This window comes from Thamnophis elegans, chromosome 14, assembly GCF_009769535.1.
Source record: "Thamnophis elegans isolate rThaEle1 chromosome 14, rThaEle1.pri, whole genome shotgun sequence".
Lineage (NCBI taxonomy): Eukaryota > Metazoa > Chordata > Lepidosauria > Squamata > Colubridae > Thamnophis > Thamnophis elegans.
In genome coordinates, this window is record NC_045554.1 from 2943415 (window position 1) to 2955792 (window position 12378).

Genomic DNA, 12378 nt, shown 5'->3' on the forward strand with positions numbered 1-12378 from the left:
GGTCTTAGCGGGGAGAAGTGTCTAAAGGAGCATGATGGCTGGTAAACAAGCCCATTTATGGCAGCCGCCGCTTCTCCAGCAAGGTGCGCGGATAGCAAATCAGCCGAGCGTGGCTGTTTCTTGTTACCATCAATGTATCCTGCAGATAAATGGCCCTTTTCAAGTTGTTTTTCTGACCCCCCTTGTATCCAGGTATGTTTCAGAGGCAGGGAAACTGAGCCTCCTCACTGTAGACCGCAGGAAAAAATAATAACCCTGCATACATAAACATCAGAGGTGAGAGAAGACACAGCCGTGGGGCCACAGGCCGGCTGGTCTTCGAGAAATGGCCCCCCGCCACGGCAGCCATCTTGTTCTGAGACCCCGGGCTTCGGAGGAGCAGGAAGGTTGCCATAGAAATCAGGTTTGGTTGCTGAGGAAAAATAACTTTTTCTCTTTTTAGAGGAAGCTGAAAATCCTGCGTTTTGAAAGAGGAAGGGAGTGCCTCCGTGGATGGATGGATGGATGGATGGATGGAAGGAAGGAAGGAAAGAAGGAAGGAGATGAAAATGAGAGGAAGGAAGGAAGGAAGGAAGGAAGGAAGGAAGGAAGGGAAGAAGGAAAGCAAGCAGGCCAGAGATGGGAAGAGAAAGGAAGGAAGGAAGGGGATGAAAATGAGAGGAAGGAAAGAAGGAAGGAAAGAAAGAAAGAAAGAAAGAGGGAAGGAGGAAGGAAGGAAAGCAGGCAGGCCGGAGATGGGAAGAGAAAGGGAGGGAGGGAGGGAGGGAGGGAGGGAGGAAAGAAGGAAGGAAGGCCGGAGATGGGAAGAGAAAGGAAGGAAGGGGATGAAAATGAGAGGAAGGAAAGAAGGAAGGAAGGAAGGAAGGAAGGAAGGAAGGAAGGAAGGAAGGAAGGAAAGCAGGCAGGCTGGAGATGGGAAGAGAAAGGAAGGGAGGGAGGGAGGCTGGAGATGGGAAGAGAAAGGAAGGAAGGAAGGGAATGAAAATGAGAGGAAGGAAAGAAGGAAGGAAGGAAGGAAGGAAGGAAGGAAGGAAGGAAGGAAGGAAAGCAGGCAGGCCGGAGATGGGAAGAGAAAGGGAGGGAGGGAGGGAGGGAGGGAGGAGGAAAGAAGGAAGGAAGGCCGGAGATGGGAAGAGAAAGGAAGGAAGGGGATGAAAATGAGAGGAAGGAAAGAAGGAAGGAAAGAAGGAAGGAAGGAAGGAAGGAAGGAAGGAAGGAAGGAAGGAAAGCAAGCAGGCCGGAGATGGGAAGAGAAAGGAAGGGAGGGAGGGAGGCTGGAGATGGGAAGAGAAAGGAAGGAAGGAAGGGAATGAAAATGAGAGGAAGGAAAGAAGGAAGGAAGGAAGGAAGGAAGGAAGGAAGGAAGGAAGGAAGGAAGGAAGGAAGGCCGAAGATGGGAAGAAGAAGGAAGGAAGGAAGGAAGGAGGGAGAGAGGGAGAGAGGGGAGGGGGAGGAAGGAAGGAAGGAGGGAGGGAGGGAGGGGGGAGGAAGGAAGGAAGGAAGGGCTCTGAATATGTAGTCAGAGCCAATTCCCCCTTCAAAATCAAATTGAGAAAAATATAGCCTCTTCTCTGTCCCTCCCTTTCACAGGCTTTATCTTAATAAGCATCTTTATTTACCTTTTTTTTTTTTTAAAGCAGGGCATTTAAAAAGGTGTTTTGTTTCTACTGCAATCCTGAAATTAGTTTTTTCTTCCCCTGCTGTTGAGTTACGAGTTGCTCTCCAAGACGGATAATGCAGTCATATTTCCACATCGGGGTAATAACTTCGCAAATGGCATTTCCCCCACAATGAACCAGGAACTTTCTGGGGGGGTGGGCGGCCCTTAATTGTTATTATATTGTTGTGTGTTTCTCTTTGGCTTGTTTCTTAAACAGAGATGCTAAGCCTGCATCAGGGGATGCTACGGGAAGCCAGCAATGGAGGGATGGCCCCACCAGCACCACCACCAGCGCCATCAAACCGTCGTTTAATTTAAGGGCTTTTGGGCTATGACTTCGCATCAATATCCGTAAAGGCAACCGGAGAATCATCCCTGCTCAACAACCGTTTCAATAAATCAATACAACTTTATCACAAAGGGACGCGTGTGACAAATTAAGTGTGCTAGATTTGGGCCCAACACGCTGATCTTGACTAATGGTGACAAGATCTCTGCCTGGGTGACAACAACGAAGGCCGCAATCGGATATTTGTTTTAGAAAAGAAGAGCGTTGCACAAAAGCGACATTGATGGGGCCGCAAAATACTTATGGATTATTCTTATGGAACATTTACACGAACGCACACACACACACACACACACACACACACTGCACAGTTAGGTTAGCTTCATTTCTTTTAATGTTCCTTTGCAGGGAAAGGAAGAAAGGGAAGGGAAGGGAAGGAGGGAGGGAGGGACGAAGGAAGGAAGGAAGGAAGGAAGGAAGGAAGGAAGGAAGGAAGGAAGGCGATGGAAAGGACAAGAAGGAAAGAAGGAAAGAAGGAAGGAAGGAAGGATGGATGGAAGGAAGGAAGGAAGGAAGGAAGGAAGGCAGGCAGGCAGGCAGGCAGGCAGGCATAAGATGGAAAGGACAAGAAGGAAGAAAGGAAGGAAGGATGGATGGATGGATGGAAGGAACGAAGGAAGGCAGGAGATGGAAAGGACAAGAAGGAAGGAAGGAAGGAAGGAAGGAAGGAAGGAAGGAAGGAAGGATGGAAGGAAGGAAGGAAGGAAGGAAGGCAGGCAGGCAGGCAGGCAGGCAGGCAGGCATAAGATGGAAAGGACAAGAAGGAAGAAAGGAAGGAAGGATGGATGGATGGAAGGAAGGAACGAAGGAAGGCAGGAGATGGAAAGGACAAGAAGGAAGGAAGGAAGGAAGGAAGGATGGAAGGAAGGAAGGAAGGCAGGCAGGCAGGCAGGCAGGCAGGCAGGCAGGTGATGGAAAGGACAGGAAGGGAGGAAGGGAGGAAGGAAGGAAGGAAGGAAGGAAAGCTAGAGATGGAAAGAGGAGGGAGGGATGAAGGAGATGGAAATGAGAGGAAGGAAAGAAGAGGGAGGGAGGGAAGAAGAAAGGAAGGAAGGAAGGGCTGAAAAGGTCGAGGGGAATGTCTCGCACATGTGCGTGCACGCTCAGTGTGCTTACGCTCTGGAAAAGCTGAACTTCCGGGTTCTAGTGCGCATGCGTGCCCGACGATCAGCTGGCTGGATAGGAGGGAGGGAGGGAGGAAAGAGATGGGAACAGAGGAAAGAAGTGAAGGAAGAAAGGAAAGAGGTGTGAAAGGGGAGAGCAAGAGGGAGGGAGGAAGGAGACAGACGGACGGATGGATGGATGGATGTTGGGCATCCCACCAACAGCTTTCTCCTGCACAGCTCCCACCACGAACAATGGCCCTTGAAGCACCCTCTCCCTTTCCTCGGGGGTCCTGACTGCCTCAGCCCTCCATCTTTTTCAGCCTTGAAATCTCAGCCTTATCCCCGCCTGCAGCCACCCGAGTCCAAGGCGGAGGAGCTTAAAGCGTGACTGTTCCACTGTGGCTCGCCACCAAGCAGAAGAGATCCATCAAGCGGCTTACTAGTCTCGGAGAAAGCTCGGCCTCCGAATTACCTGATCTGGGAGCGTTGCAATTGTCAGCCGTAACCCTGGATTAATCCTCCTCTTCTTTTCACCGAATGTAAAAACTTCTTCTCTTTTTTCAACCTTAGAAGAGGAGGAGGTCTCCCAGGAGAGGCGTAGATAAGGGAAGACTATAAATATCTATATATAGACAAATGCAGTGTGTGTGTGTGTGTGTTTGTGTGTGTAATGTTGCATTTGTGCTGATAAATAAGTAAAGGGAGGCTAGTATAGATCTATTTCAAGCTATTTAGCTCTCATCAGCTAGCCGTACCCTTCGCTGGGATTCGAACCTGGGCTGTTTTTACATGTTAGGCAGTTGTATTAGCCTCTAAGCCAGTGGTCCCCAACCCCCGGTCCGCGGACCGGTGCCGGGCCGTGGAGTACCTGGCACCGGGCCGCGCAGCGGCCGGGGGCCATGATCGCTGCAGCGGCCGGGGGCCATGATCGCTGCAGCGGCCGGGGGCCATGATCGCTGCAGCGGCCGGGGGACATGATCGCTGCAGCAGCCGGGGGACATGATCGCTGCAGCGGCCGGGGGACATGATCGCTGCAGCGCAAAGGCTCCTGGGCCGTGCGCAAAAGCTCCTGGGCCATGCGCAAAGGCTCCAGGGAAGAGAGCCCCGCGCTGGTACGCACGTGATATATAAACAATCAATGTGTCGTCGCGAACAATGCCCCCCCACCCCTGCGCGCGCTCAGCGGGCCACGGTAAAATTATCAAAGGCTGACTGGTCCGCGACGATAAAAAGGTTGGGGACCACTGCTCTAAGCCACAAGCTCTCCTCCCTTATCAGCTGAGCCAAGGAAATGATTAAGTGTTACGTCAAAGCACCTGGTATGGCCAAATATGGGAGGAGGGAAGCAGTATGCTTCCTCCCATATTTGGGCATAACAGGTGCTTTGACGTAACATTCAGACAGACAGACAGATACACACACACACATCCTTTCTCTCCCTTTCTCACTCTTTCTCTCCTTTTTTCTCTCTCCCTCTCCCACTGTCACGCCTCTTTCTATCTCTCTTTTTTCCTTTCTCCCTCTCTTCTCTCACACTTTCTCTCCTTTTATCCTCTTCTTCTCTCCTTTCTTTCTCTCTTTCTCTCCTTCTCTCTCTCTTGTTTGCTTATAATTTCTAGACACTCAAATATTCATGTTCTTTTCGCTCAAAACAGAATCTGTCGGGGAGGCAAAACTTGAATGTGGGGCTTGGACCCAAAAAAAAATCCCTGCGAGGTGGACTGGAGTGATTATTCTGATTTAAATTAAACGGGTTTTTGGAAGAAAAGTTGGTGTTTCTAGAAGACACCCAGGAAAACAAGAGCTTTTCTAAAGCTCAGATCCGCCACTGCTATTAATAAGGCCTCCCTGTTAACCTCGGACACCAGCAGGACCTGAGCAAATGGATTTTATAGTCTTAGCTGGAGTGTTACTACGCACAACGCCCGGATAAGGTCATGGGGACAGAACTGAGTAAATGACGGCTTCGCCTCTATTACCAACCAAATGAATCGGCTTTTCCTCCCAGAATAATAGCATTTCTAGATCCACTTTCCGGGTGTTGGTTTTCTCCGCCACGGGTGGGAATGTCTTGTTTTCCCACGGGAGGAAATGGACCCACAATTGCGTTTAGCTTTGTAAACTTTGCAAGTGGATTCAAAGAACAAACCACTTCCTCTTTTGGAAGGAAAAAGGATTTGTGCCTCAGGGCTCATTTTCCTTAAAGAGATGCTGCAAAAAAACAAAAATGTGTTCTTTCTTTCATTCTTTCTCTTTCTCTTCATTCTTTCTTTTTCTCTCTCGCCTCTCTTCTCTGTCTCCCCCCTCTCTGTCCTCTCTCTTCCCCCTCTCTCTTCCTCTCTCCCCCTCTTCTCTCTCCTTTCCTCCCTTCTCTCCCTCTCTCCTCTCCCCTACTCCCTTCTCTCTCCCGTCTCTCTTCTCTTTCCCCCCTCTCTTCTCTCTCCCTCTCTTCTCTCTTGTTCTCTTCCCTCTCTCTCTTCTCTCTCCTCTCCCCCACTCCCTTCTCTTTCCCCTCTCTTCTCTTTCCCCCTCTCCCTCTCTTCTCTCTTGTTCTCTTCCCTCTCTCTCTTCTCTCTCCTCTCCCCCACTCCCTTCTCTTTCCCCCCTCTCTCCTCTCTCCCTCTCTTCTCTCTCCCTTCTCTCTCCATCTCTCCTCTCCCTCACTCCCTTCTCTCTACCCCCTCTCTTCTCTTTTCCCCCTCTCTCTTCCTCTCTTCTCTCTCCAACTCTTCTCTCTCCTTTCCTCCCTTCTCTCTCTCCCTCTCTCCTCTCCCCTACTCCCTTCTCTCTCCCGTCTCTCTTCTCTCTTTCCCCCCTCTCTTCTCTCTCCATCTCTCCTCTCCCTCACTCCCTTCTCTTTCCCCTCTCTTCTCCTCCCCCCCTCTCCCTCTCTTCTCTCTCCCACTCTTCTCTTGTTCTCTTCCCTCTCTCTTCCTTCTCTCCTCTCCCTCACTCCCTTCTCTTTCCTCTCTCCCTCTCTTCTCTCTCCCTTCTCTCTCCATCTCTCCTCTCCCTCACTCCCTTCTATCTCCCCTCTCTTCTCTTTTCCCCCTCTCTTCCCTCTCCCCTTTTCTCCCTTCTCTCTCTCTCTCTCTTCCCCCCTCTCTCCAAACAGTCCCGATCAAAATGGTTTTGTCCTCACCTAATTCTGGCAGCCAATTTCCATTTGCTTAATATAGTCATGATATTTCACCATGGTAATTATACCCTTAGCTATCAGTAACAATTAAACCCTTATACTTGGAGTTGTTTAATAAAGGTCTCCTGGAATAAATATATATATATATATATATATATATATATATATATACACATATATATCTGTTGCACATTTTGAACAGGAGGCTTTTAAATGTCAAGGAGGCAGGTAATGTTTTCTGATGAATATAATGATGAAATGAAGCATCCGGCAGCCTAAGTTATTCCCCTTTGATAGAAAGTGACAGGAATATTACATTTGAAGTGCGAAGGAAGCCTCATCATCGCTTTAATAGAAAAGGTATTAGCAAGAATGGGAGATTGCAGACGAAGGAGAAAGAAAGAAAAAAGACATCGAAGAATGAACCTGGGAACTGGTGCATTTCGTTTTGGGAAAATAATGTCATTTGCAAAGAAAGAGACTCCCTGGGCGTTTCGCCCGGCTCTCCCGAACAGACAGATGAATAAGACGCGGAAGCCAGCAAAGAAGGGGGCTGGGTTGGGGTTCCTTGCGTTTAAAAAGAAAAAGGTTCTAGTCCTCATGATCGCAGAGAAGAGCCATGGGATGAGAATGTGAGGGTGTGGCTTCCTTTGATAGGAAGGAGGAAGGGGGAGGGAGGAAGGAAGGAAGGAGGGAGGGAGAAAAGGAAGGGAGGGAGGGAGGAGGAAGAAAGGAAGGGAGAAGGGAGGTTTTTAAGAAGAGGATGGACAGCCGCATTCCAGCCGCCCCTTAATTCCAGAGCCCATTTCTACGATTCTGACAGGTAGATTTTCACCTAGAGAGAGACAGAGGGAGGGAGAGAGGGGGGAGAGAGAGAGAGGGAGGGAGGGAGAGAGGGAGGGAGAGAGGAGAGGAGAGAGGGAAGGAGAGAGAGAGGAGGGAGGGAGAGAGGAGAGGGGGAGAGAGAGGAGGGAGGGAGGGGGGAGAGACCGTAAGAGAGAGAGAGGAGAGAGAGAGAGAGAGAAAGAGAGGGAGGGAGGGAGAGAGAGAGGAGAGAGGGAGGGAGAGAAAGAGAGAGGAGAGAGGGAGGGAGAGAGAGAGGAGAGAGGGAGAGAGAGGGGAGAGAGGGAGGGAGAGAGAGAGAGGGAAGGAGAGAGAGAGGAGAGAGGGAGGTAGAGAGAGAGGAGAGAAGAGAGAAGGTAGAGGGAGGGAGAGAAGAGAGAGGAGAGAGGGAGGGAGGGAGAGAGGAGAGAGAGAGGGAAGGAGAGAGAGAGGAGAGAGGGGAGAGGAGAGAGGGAGGGAGGGAAAGAGGAGAAAGGGAGGGAGGGAGAGAGAGAGAGGAGAGAAGGAAGGAGAGAGAGAAGAGAAAGGGAGAGAGAGAGGAGAGAAGGAGGGAGGGAGAGAGGAGAGGGAGGGAGGGGGAGAGAGAGAGGAGAGAGGGAAAGAGAGAGAGGAGAGAGGGAGGGAGAGAGGAGAGGAGAGAGGGAAGGAGAGAGAGAGGAGGGAGGGAGAGAGGAGAGGGGGAGAGAGAGGAGGGAGGGAGGGGGGAGAGACCGTAAGAGAGAGAGAGGAGAGAGAGAGAGAGAGAAAGAGAGGGAGGGAGGGAGAGGAGAGAGGAGAGAGGGAGGGAGAGAAAGAGAGAGGAGAGAGGGAGGGAGAGAGAGAGGAGAGAGGGAGAGAGAGGGGAGAGAGGGAGGGAGAGAGAGAGAGGGAAGGAGAGAGAGAGGAGAGAGGGAGGTAGAGAGAGAGGAGAGAGAGAAGAGAGAGGGAGGGAGAGAAAGAGAGAGGAGAGAGGGAGGGAAGGAGAGAGAGAGGAGAGAGGGGAGAGGAGAGAGGGAGGGAGGGAAAGAGGAGAAAGGGAGGGAGGGAGAGAGAGAGAGGAGAGAAGGAAGGAGAGAGAGAAGAGAAAGGGAGAGAGAGAGGAGAGAAGGAGGGAGGGAGAGAGGAGAGGGAGGGAGAGGGAGAGAGAGAGGAGAGAGGGAAAGAGAGAGAGGAGAGAGGGAGGGAGAGACCGAGAGAGGGAGGGAGGGAGAGAGAAAGGGAGGGGAGAGAGGGAGGGCTGGAGAGAGAGAGTGAGAGAGAGGAGAGAGAAGGGAGAGGGAGAGAGGGAGGGACCAAGAGGGAGAGAGAGTGACCGAGACCACACGGGAGAGGAAACAAACACACAACCACCACCGGCCCGGAGTACAATTAAAAAAAAGCCATTGACTGTCTTCCAGAGTTATGGCAACAAGGCGCTGAAAGGCGCAAGAGACACATAAGGTCTTTTCACCAAAAGAGATTCTATCGAACGGGGCATTTCCCTGATGATATAACAATCATTTCCTTTCTTTCTTTCTTTCCTTTAAAGAAGAGCCATAATTGTCAAAAGCAAACATCTTAAAATGTTAACTGGCTCGGTTTACAGGAATGAGTCAGAAGCTACTGGGGTGCAAGTAGTTGCAACGGTTCGCTTAGTGACCATTCGAAATTACGACGGCACTGAAAAATGGGACTGGCGGCCTCTGCAACCTCCCCACGATTCACCCGCTCGGCGACTGCTTCGTGTTCATGACGGTGGCGGTTTCCCGGGGTCATTTGATCCTGTTTTGCGACCTTCTGACAAGCAAAGTCAATGGGGATTCACTTAATGACCGTGTGACTAACTTATCAACCGTTCTGGAGTTGGTGGCCTTGAGTTAAAAGCAGGAGGCCATTCTGCAAGGAGAATGGACTGGAATGGGATCCTGAGAACTTGCCAGCTCATCAGAAGACCAGAACCCAAATAACAGAATAATTGTTAAAAAAATTAATGCATGGAGAATCTCTCATATTAGTTATCCTGGGTGGGTTGTGTTAATGGTTACGGATGAATCTGTTTTCTTATCCCAAATGCTGCTTGATGCCTACAGAATAACAAGAGTTGGAAGGGACCTTGGAGATCTTCTAGTCCAACCCCTTGTTCAAGCAGGAGACCCTGTACCCGTGATGGCAAACCTATGGCATGCGTGCCAGATGTGGCACGCACAGACCTCTCAGTGGGCGTGGGCGCTGTTGCTAGCTGCTCTTCTGATTTCCGGTCTTCGGGGGTGCTGGAATGCTGGAAAACAGCCTGAAAATGATCCCGAAAAACAGCCAGAACTGCCCCCCAAAATAGGCCATTTTTCCGGGTGGTTTTGGCCTCAAAAACGTCCCAAAAACGTCCTGGAAAACGTCCCAAAAACAGGCACATGTGAGCTGGCCAGCTGAGTTTCTGAAGCTCTGGCACGCGCACACATGCACACAGTTTGAGCACTTGGTGCCGAAAATGTTCGCCATCACTGCCGATACCACTTCAGACAAATGGTTGCCCAACATCTTCTGCTGTCCAGTCTCTTCTTGAAATCCTCCATTGATGGAGCACCCACAACTTCTGGAGTCAAGACGTTCCGCTGCTTAATTGTTCTCACTGAGGACATTCCTTCTTATTTCTAGGCTGAATTTCTGGAGGACTGTAGAAATCCTCAAAGACCTTTCTGTGTGTCTATCCATGGACGTTCTCCAGAAGAATCCAGACGATCAGGGAAGGAGACTTATACCATCCTAGTCAAATGGTTGTCCCCTCTCTTCTTCAAAAGCTCCAGTGATGGAGCACCCACAACTTCTGGAGGCAACTTCTGTTCCACTGGTTAATTGTTCTCACTGTCAGGAAATTTCTCCTCAGTTCTAGGTTGCTTCTCTCCTTGATTAGTTTCCACCCATTGCTTCTTGTTCTACCCTCAGGTGCTTTGGAGAATAGCTTGACTCCCTGTCCTTGGGGCAACCCCTGAGATATTGGAAGGCTGCTATCGTGTCTCCCCTGGTCCCTCTTTTCACTAGTGGAGTAGATTTGACTTCCTGGCAAATAAGCCTTTTACCATCCTCGTTCCCACAACCAAATATCTCCCAGAAGTCCATCAACCACTGGAAACCTCACTAACTGTAGTGGGACAAGCCCTTTGGACAAGGAAGTGGGACTCAAATAGCAGTTAGCAATAGCAGTTAGACTTATATACCGCTTCATAGGGCTTTGAGCCCTCTCTAAGCGGTTTACAGAGTCAGCATATCGCCCCCAACAACAATCCGGGTCCTCATTTTACCCACCTCGGAAGGATGGAAGGCTGAGTCAACCTTGAGCCGGTGAGATTTGAACCGCCGAACTGCAGAACTGCAGTCAGCTGAAGTAGCCTGCAGTGCTGCATTTAACCACTGCGCCACCTCGGCTCTTCGGTTTGGCCGCGATTTGGAGAAAGTGCGGATTCGTTGTAGGTTGTGAGAACGTTTTTCTTTAAAAAAAGAAATTGTTTACAAGCTATATCACCGTCTCTAAAAAAAACACTCGAGGCTTTCCAACCTGCCTTCCCCTCCCTTCTCCCCTCTTTTTAGCGATACTTACATCAACTGCTCCAGCCGTAGGACATGCTAATTAGATCATTAAATATCCGTCTCGCTTCCAACGCTTCCAGGGCAAAGTTATTATTTTTAAACAGGTAATATGTTTGCTCAATTTAATATTAGGTTACGCGACCGTCTCCGTTTAATTAAAGCAAAACCTTTTGTCCTAGGTTGGGGGGGGGGGGGGGAAGCTTTCGACGAGAGAACTGGGCTAGACGTCTCCGCTTGCCGGAAAAACCCGTCGCAAGTTGAGAAATAAATATGGAAGCCATCCTGAAGAGGCTCTACCCATAAGTGGCAGAGGGAAACATAGGCACACAGTTACATTAGGTAACTGTTGTGACTCAGCAGATGTCTGCTGTGAGTCTTTTCGGGATACAAGATTCATTATGCAGCTGGGGCTTGTTAGAGGCAGGTTTGGAGATAAAAGGACGGATGCTGCCACACCCTAGTCGCAGGAGTCAACGTTCCTTCGTGCGTTCCTTGTTTGGTACAACATTGCTTGCTCATCAATCGTGATTTATGGAAGATACACTTGGATAAGTGCTTTCTGTTTCTTGTAACCCTGATTCAATGCTACACTTGGAGAAGTGCATTGCTTGTAAGAGTTGTTTTGTATTCTGTTATCTCGTTAAGAGACTATATTTATGTTATTTTTGGGCTCGAAGCCAGTTTGAACTGAGAACTGATAAAGAAAGTTCCTTTTAAGTTTATTCGTCTTGCCGTTTGTTAAGAGCCGTGAAGCGGGGACAGAACAGGTAACAAACAATAAGAGATGGTTAGAAGGCTAACGTCCATATTCCCACCTGGAACACCTAGGAAGTAAGAAATTCAACTAGATTTCCCACGAAGAGGAGGGCAGGAGAAGCATCACCTCCTGGGTGGACTAGAAGACCTCTAAGGTCCCTTCCAACTCTTGTTAGACTGTATTCCGAGACCCATACTCAAAATAAAGAGGAATTTCCTGATTTGTGAAAACAATTAACCAGTGGAACAGCTTGCCACCAGAAATTGTGGCTGCTTCATCACTTGAGGCTTTTTTTTTAAAAAAAAAAAGACTTGTCTGAGATGTCGTACGGTCTCCTGCTTGAGCAGGGGGCTGGACTAGAAAACCTCCAAGGTCCCTTCCAGCTCTATCTGCATTGATTGATTGATTGATTGATTGATTGATTGATTGATTGGGTTCATCCACCCAGGAGGCTTACCTTGATGAGAAGCTGCATGTGTTTCTGGAGATATTTAACCATCGTTTCTTGCTGCTCGCGTTTTTTCTTCTCATCCAGGAGCTGGCTTTGAACCTTCAACAACTCTTCTTGCAGTTGTTTCCGTGAATTCTCCAACAGCCGGGCGCTAAAGAAAGGAAGAAGAGAAACTGAAGGAAGGAAAAGTAGAGTCGTTTTGTTTTTTTTGCATGGAGCATAGGAGATAAAAGCATCCAGAAGTGAGAAATGGTTGCTATTTGTTCCCAATATCCTCTCTTACTTGCTCTGTTGGGAATATAGTAGTGGTTGCATCTGACGGATGCTTTGTGTTTCAGGTTTGAACATGGGTGTAAGGTGGTTTTCATGCACCCCTAATGGGAGTTCTTGGTTTTAGGGCTGAAATGTTGAGCCTAAATTTGCATAATTGCATGAGCTCTTATGTGCTAAATAAAATAAATAAAGGAGGTCTTCTCAAACGCCACACAAAAAATATCTTTAGAGCGAAAGACAGGAAGGAGAAGAGGACGAGA

General features: G+C 49.2%; 1 protein-coding gene across 1 annotated transcript in view; it reads right to left on the reverse strand.

Annotated features, from left to right (window-relative positions):
* Nucleotides 1–8475: 8475 nt before the first annotated feature.
* The window catches only part of LOC116517815 (mitotic spindle assembly checkpoint protein MAD1-like), a 108366-nt gene continuing 104463 nt past the window's right edge, over nucleotides 8476–12378 (reverse strand). The window contains exons 11-13 of the mRNA XM_032230991.1: nucleotides 11852–11996; nucleotides 9266–9345; nucleotides 8476–8491 (exon numbers count right to left, since the gene is read on the reverse strand). Coding sequence (XP_032086882.1) covers nucleotides 8476–8491; nucleotides 9266–9345; nucleotides 11852–11996 — 241 coding nt within the window. The remainder of the gene's footprint in view (nucleotides 8492–9265; nucleotides 9346–11851; nucleotides 11997–12378) is intronic.